At 50.0% G+C, this 7,036-nt stretch overlaps 1 protein-coding gene across 8 annotated transcripts in view; it reads right to left on the minus strand.

Moving 5' to 3' along the window:
- Yap1 (Yes1 associated transcriptional regulator) overlaps positions 1–6,768 on the minus strand; it is an 84,343-nt gene extending 77,575 nt beyond the window's left edge. For all 8 annotated transcript variants that reach the window (XM_021645871.2, XM_021645869.2, XM_060369199.1 and 5 more), the window contains exons 1-2: positions 6,337–6,768; positions 3,612–3,862 (exon numbers count right to left, since the gene is read on the minus strand). In XM_021645871.2, coding sequence (XP_021501546.1) covers positions 3,612–3,862; positions 6,337–6,630 — 545 coding nt within the window. In that variant the 5' untranslated portion in view covers positions 6,631–6,768. The remainder of the gene's footprint in view (positions 1–3,611; positions 3,863–6,336) is intronic.
- Positions 6,769–7,036: the final 268 nt, after the last annotated feature.

Raw genomic sequence — 7,036 nt, forward strand, 5'->3', positions numbered from 1 at the left:
ATCAGATTATAATGCCTGCGTGGTACAGCTTATAGTAAGTTCTTTGTGCTTGGCAATGGTTTAAGTACCAGACTCAATAAAATAAACCTGAGAAGTAGAAGTACTCCTTGTAACCAAAGATATTATAGAATGCTAATTCAGGAAGTTATTCAGCAGCTTATAAAAGAAATAGGAAGTTGTTGACCAACTACTTCAAGAACTATTTCCTGCAGGAAAACCTGCAGAAGTGCTGAGCTATGAAGAGAATTGATTCTTTTAAAATAAAAACTGAAGGTACTGTAGTGAAATTAGTTTCAAATAGTTAAGTTCAGTGGCAAAGATGTGGCATCTACAATGACTGAGCCTTTTTCGGGCACAGCACAGTGTCCAGAGTTTGGGTTCCTGCCCAGGATGAAGGTGCTTGCACTATAGCTCCACCCCTACCATTTGCCAATGTAAAGTCCAAGTTTCTAGATCGCTGACCTAGGGCGAGCTTCACACCAATCAAAGTAATTAGATGGCCTTGAAGCTGGAGGACAGGCTGGCTGAGGCTGACTCCAGAACTCATTCATCTACAGTCCCAAGGCAACAATTAGCTGTTCCCAAAGTCAACAATTCTCCCAGCTCTCTCCAGTTACAACATCTTGCCAGCTTGGACCATTTGGGGTCAGAATTCCTTCTACCAAGTATAAATCTTAAGAAATGACATACTTTGTAACATAAAAGTTAGTTCCAATAAGTACCTAAAAAGATGAATGAAAGGTTTAGTTTTCGTGGCTGGAATGAGCTGAAATCCAGAAGCTAGTTCAGATCTTCCTTCCACAGCTGGCTGGGCACGAGTACCCTTTTGAAAATTCTCTTTCGTTCTTTCTTTGTGCATCTGTGTGCACACACAAGCGTGAGTGTGGACACACCACGACCCTGCCGCTGCACTGTCTGAGATGTGCAGGAGTCAGTCCCCTCCTCCTCCCATCACGTGGGTCCCGGGGACCAAACTAAGCTATCTCAAGAACTTTACAAGAAGCTGCTAAGGAAAGTGTTGACTGTGAAGAGAAACGGGTTCTAAAAGCTGAGATAAAAATAAATGTTCACATAGTAGCGACTTGGCACGAAAAGCTTGGTTTAACCTCCCTCTCTGACTCACAGGCAGGGCAGGTATTAACGTCATCCATCAGCGCGGCGCACAACAGCTCTTTATGGCAACTACACAGACCAGAACACCAGGGAAAAGGCCAACATCACTTCTCGAAACCGCATCTAGTCCACAGAGCAGCTTACTCTTCAGAAAAGGAAATTTGTAAGACGCCGGCACCCACCTTCCACAACCAGCTCCCTGGGGCTTCCACAGGGTCCTACCAGACCAAGTGACTCAGCTCACCTGCTGCGAGGGTTCAAGCCCCCCCTCAGGCGTGAGTCTTCTACTTCAGAAGAGCATGGTGTGAAAACCCTCTGCAGACTCCACATGCCTCATTCATCACAGAAGCAGCTGACTCCCACTGGCGCCTCACTAACAATGCCTTCGCCTCGTTTCCTGCCCGCGTTTGTTTCCTAGGTGAAGCCTCCCCCATTCCTATGGGAAGTCTTAGTCTGGCCTGGTTTACCTTCTTTCCAGACCCCCTTGAAAAAGGGGTGAGGGTGCTGGGTGGGGGGATGGGGCGGAGCCAGTGTGCAGTAACTCCACAAACCAGCTACTTGTAGAAAGAATCACTGAAAGTTTTTTTTTTAAAAGCAAGAATCTACAATAAAGTTTATTTCAGCTCAAAAAAGTGATCACCCACTCCAATAATGAAAATGCAGAGAGATGTCACCAAACAAGCAATTTTAAGAAAACACAGAAGAGTAAAAACAGCATTTAAGTGTTGCTCTTTGACCTTCTGCTCACTGCCACAGGCACACTGCAGGCCTGCCGGCTATTAAGCTGTTTAAAATCTCCCCAGGTCAGCATGGGACACAGCAGGGAGGGCTCAGCAAGTCTAAGCCATTCTTTTCCTCCCTAACAACCTGGCTGGTTTCCCCTCCCTTCCCCTTCAGGATGAGTCTCTCACAGCCAGCCCCTCTTCCAAGTCATTTACTTTGGACGTCTGCTTAAAGAACAAATGATCTGGCTCACGGGGATGGGTTTGCCAGGCTTGTGTGCACTTTCCAGTCTCTGGACCTTTATTGTTCTCCTTGAAACCTGAACCTTTGAAATTAGTACCAGGACATCAGAAAATGTTTTTGTTTTTTTTTTCTTTTTTTCTTTTTTTTTTTTTCTTTTAAAAAAGGAAAAGTTACAGGGGAAAAAATGGCAACACAACAAAAAACAAAGGTGGGGGGTTGCTTTCCAGGATCAAGAGCAAATCTCTTCCACTGTCCTCCAGAAAACTCTGTACCCTTATATTACAAAGTAGGAACCAAAGGCTGGCACTGTGGTGCACGACTACAAACTCAGCAACCTGGTCTACAGACCAAGTTTCAGAGAAACCCCTGCAAGGAACAAGAAAATCAACACAAAGTAGAAACCCACCTAAGACAAGCAACTGAAAATACAGATGGAGAAGGGGGGCGAGGGTCACACACAATGTTACTGGTGTCCTCTGAACCAATAAAAAATGCTGCATTTACGGTCTGACAAATCTGAGTCAAAATGAGCACTGTTCTTCATTATCTCAACCCATCAACAAATCAAAGAATGACAGAACAATCTGTAGTCTGTAACAACCAGTCTCAGATATTTTGTACCCTCTTAATTCAAACAACCTCTAGAAAATTAGTTTTACTTCCAATTTCAAAATTGGAGGAGATAAAATCCCATTCTGTCCTTTTCAGATGAATCTAATGTTGCCATTTTGTTGAAGACAAAAAAGACCAGGGGTGGGGTAACCAGTGGCCTTGATTACATTTTCCCAAAGATACTGCTTTTGAAGACTGGCTAGCCTAAAAGAAGTGTGCCAACACATGATTGGAGGCCAAACCTAATGTTTCTTTCACATTTTGAGGGAAAAGGCCGTTAAATGACATCAAAATGAAGCTACAGTGTATTTTGTTTCACAATTTAAGCACTGTAAAGCACCTCTTCCAAGTCCTATTATTTCCTCTACCAATCTTTTAGAAATGCACAAAGTCCTGGTCTCAATATTCAAGACCCCTCCACCACCACCCCATCCTGCTCGCAGGCGTATACACACGTATACACACACGTATACACACACACACACACACACACACACACACACACACACGGAGGCACGACAACGAAAATGTAACATATATTTATTTATGCCACTTTTGGTATTTAAAATTCATATTTTTTCATGGTATTCTTTCTGTTTGGGGCCAAGCTAATTAACAAATCTGGCGCAAACTCAAAGTGAGATTATCCAATATCGTCACAAAACAAAAGTTTGCAAAAAGGCTCTGAACCATGAATAAATCAGGCTTTCAAGGTATGAGCAACACTAAAGAGGGTACTCACATATATAAAAATAGAGGGCTGAGGGTGCAGCTCAATGGTAAAGTATGTTGGTTTATCATTCATAAAGCTGAGTTCCATCTTTGGCACCAGCAAAATTAATAACTGAGTAATGTTTTGAAATAACATTAATAGAGTCATTCCTACATTGCCACTTCCCAACATTCTCTTCATCACTTACTTTAAGAAGTATCTCTGACCAGAAGATGTCTTGGCCATCTCCCAGCCTGCTGGCAATGGTACGTCATCAGGGATCTCAAAGGAAGACTGTCGGAGATGCTGAGCTGCCGGGGTAGCCGCAGGGCCAGAGACCACGCCACTGGGGGTGAGTGACCCAGGAGAAACAGCCCCCAGCTGCAAGGAGGCTGGAGAGGAGTGAGCTCGAACATGCTGTGGGGTCAAGGCTCCAGCGGTGCCGGCATCAGTACTGGCCTATCAGAAAGAACAAAACGAAAATTTACACGCGGGACAATAGCACCAACCCCCAACTTCCTAAACAAAAATTCACTGCAACCAAATATCTAAACATCAAATGCAAACTTCAATGTTTAATATCTGACACCAAAGAACACAGGTGTCCAAATAGACCATTTTTAAATTACAAAAATTAACAGACCATCTGAATGAATGTTTACCTTTCTAGACACTGTAAAAACAGCAAATACTGGGCAATAAAAACTTTGTTTGGAGGTAGAGAACACACTTACCCAAAATAAATCCCAACCCAAAGTAAATCAATACAATTTCCAAGCGGTATGGTTGCTTTTCAAAGTATTAGAACAAAACCTAAAAAATTACTATGCACTTTTCCCTTTGTTTTAAATAATTAGTGGCCCCATCTGTCACTTTTTTGACTGTGAACAAATGTGATCAATAAATCAACCATTATAAATTATACAACTTTTAATGAACTCAAAGGCTCAGAACTGCACCAGTCCTAAAAGCTCCCTAATGAAAAGATTAATAGGCTAACCTTCTTTGTTCCTAGAGGATAAAGACTTCATCAATTCAACTATAACTTGAGGATTCACACACATATGGGGGGGGGGACCTGCAGAGACCCCCAGGACTCGAATTTGGGTCTAACCAGACTAGTGTCAGACAAGGTATCAGAAATGAACTTGTCTGTAAATCAGTTTTTTGAAGCCAGAAGAATAGGGACATAAAAATCCTCAGGCAGGAACCTGTAGACAGTTATTTACAATTCAGATACATACTATCCATAATCTAATCCTTTTATTGGAATTAGGGTTTATCAAAACGTTTGATTGTCTAGATTCATGCAGCTAAAGAAACTGAAAGGACCCAGCAGTCATTTAAAGCCCCACGGCAAAAACGGGCATTTCTGAGTTTCCAGAGAGAGATGAAATTTTGGGTCTAAGAAATCATTAGCACACTGAAAAGGTAAATTTCTTGATGCACAGTTCTCTTAAAGCTCTAGTGAGAAGGCAAAGGAACCCACAAACGGACCGGTGCAGGCACAAGCACACTTCCCCGTGGCCCACCCTCTGACTGCTAAGTGCTACAAAATGGAGCGTCCCATCTGCGTATTCCTTCAGTTTTCCCGGCCCCGTCTCTGGATTGCACGCCGATATACGTTTAGCTCAGCGAGCACCGAAAAGCACTTGTGGGGGAGGGAGCGATGGATCTCAGTCTACTGTTGCTACAAATTAAGATGTTTAGGCTAGCAGCTAAATAACTTTTCCTTCCTCCGTAACTCGGCTTTTTGTAGTGAGGCTAATCGACATTTTCGGAGCTCCGAAACTCCTGTTCTGCAGCAGGCCTGCCTAGGAGGGGGGCTGGAGTGGGGGAAGGCCTGCCCAGCAGCGGGGCTGGAGTGGGGGCGGCATCGCTTCTTTCCACCCCAGTTCCAGGCCGAGTGGGCTAACGACACGGCAGTGTTTGGAAAACCAATTAAGTTTTGGGCAAAGTTCCTATGCTGGGTTTAGCCTAAAGCAAGTTCTTTAAAAAATTAAGTAATTAAAAGGAGAAATGGAGGCGAGGGGGGTGGGAGAGGGGGCGACACTAAAGAAATCTACCAGGTATGTTAAACACTTTGAAGCGGTTTCACTTCTGTTGTTGGATCCAGTTGGGAAAATAAACCAGGCGTCGCGGATGGTGGAGAAGCAGCCATGTTCACATCCGCAGTCGGTGAAGGAGCCACGGCGAGCCTAGCATTAGTCATTGCTTCCCAAACATTACCTTTAATCACAGTTGAGCCGGGCAGGACCCGGCCTATGAGTCAACCCGCAACGCGCTATCAAAGGCCGGCGCGGAACCCTCGGCCCCGCCAGCGCGGCCAGTTCCTGCGCAGTGCCCAGATGTGGCTCCCTTGAAAGCTTGCGGGCCCAGCAGTAAATGCTGGGTTACGACGGGGAGGGCGACACGTGAGCCCTCCCCCCACGCCCCGCCCGGAGCGTGAAAGGATCCCGCCGCCCGCGCGAGTCCCAGGGCACGGCGAAGGAGGAGGGGGTGGCGGGGACAGGGAGGACCCGCCGACTCCCCCGGGGGGGCCCGAACCCTGCAGAGGGACCGCGCCTGGGTCGCCGCCGCCGCAGACAAGCTTTCGGGAGGGGGGAGGGGACCGGGAGAAGGAACCAGAAACTCAATGGACCGGTTCAACCCCCACCCCTCACCGACAGGGCCAAACAAGGGGACGCTCGGGCGGCGCGGGGAGGGAGCGCAGGCGGCGGGTCCCCGGGCGGGGGTCCGACACCCGCTGGGGACCCGCCTCCCCTCCCCCACTCCCCTCCCCCTCCCCGTCCCAACGAAGGTAGGGAGCGGAGGCGCGCGCATTGTGCAGCCCCCCGGCGGCCGCCGAGTCCGGGAGAGCCGGCCCGGCCCAGCGCCCCACGCGGCCCCGGCCGCCCCCTCCCTCCCCTCCCCGCCCGGGCGGCGCCGCTTACCTGTCGCGAGTGGGACTTGGGCTCGGGCGGCTTGAAGAAGGAGTCGGGCAGCTTGCGCAGCCGCATGGGCACGGTCTGCGGCACGTTGGCCGTCTTGGGGTTCATGACGGCGTTGAAGAGCGCCTCCAGGTCGGTCTCCGAGTCCCCGCGGACGTGCACGACCTGGTGGCCGGCCGGGGGCGCGGGCGGGGCGGCGGGGGCGCCGGCGGGGGGCGCGGACGCGGACGGCGGCGCGGGGCCCTGCGGGGCCGGCTGGGGCGGCGGCGGCTGCGGCTGCTGCTGCGCGGGCTCCATGGCTGCGGCCTCGTTCGACGCTCGGGGCGCTGCGCTCAGGGTCGGGGGCCCGCGTCGCGCGCCCGCATCGCCCGGCACGCCGTGCCCGAGGCCGCCGAGCCTCCCTTCCCGTCCCCCCCTCCCCCGATCTCCTTCCTTCCTCCCTTTCTTCGCCCCGGCCGCGGCCGCGTCCCAACTGAGACAGAAACTCCAGCCCCAGACGCCCAAACTAAAAAGTTGCGAGAGCGCCCGCCCGCGCGCCTCGCGGGCTCCGCCTCCTCGTCGCTCTTCCTTCCTCTGCGCGCCCGCCCGCACCGAATCCGCGGCCCGCGGCCCCCGGGGAAACTTTCCCTGCGCGTCGCTGCATTCCTGCAGACTCCCGGGCGCACGTGACCCGGGGGCCACCGCGCTGCGTGCGCACCGGCCG

Source organism: Meriones unguiculatus, chromosome 1 (genome assembly GCF_030254825.1).
Source record: "Meriones unguiculatus strain TT.TT164.6M chromosome 1, Bangor_MerUng_6.1, whole genome shotgun sequence".
Classification (NCBI taxonomy): domain Eukaryota; kingdom Metazoa; phylum Chordata; class Mammalia; order Rodentia; family Muridae; genus Meriones; species Meriones unguiculatus.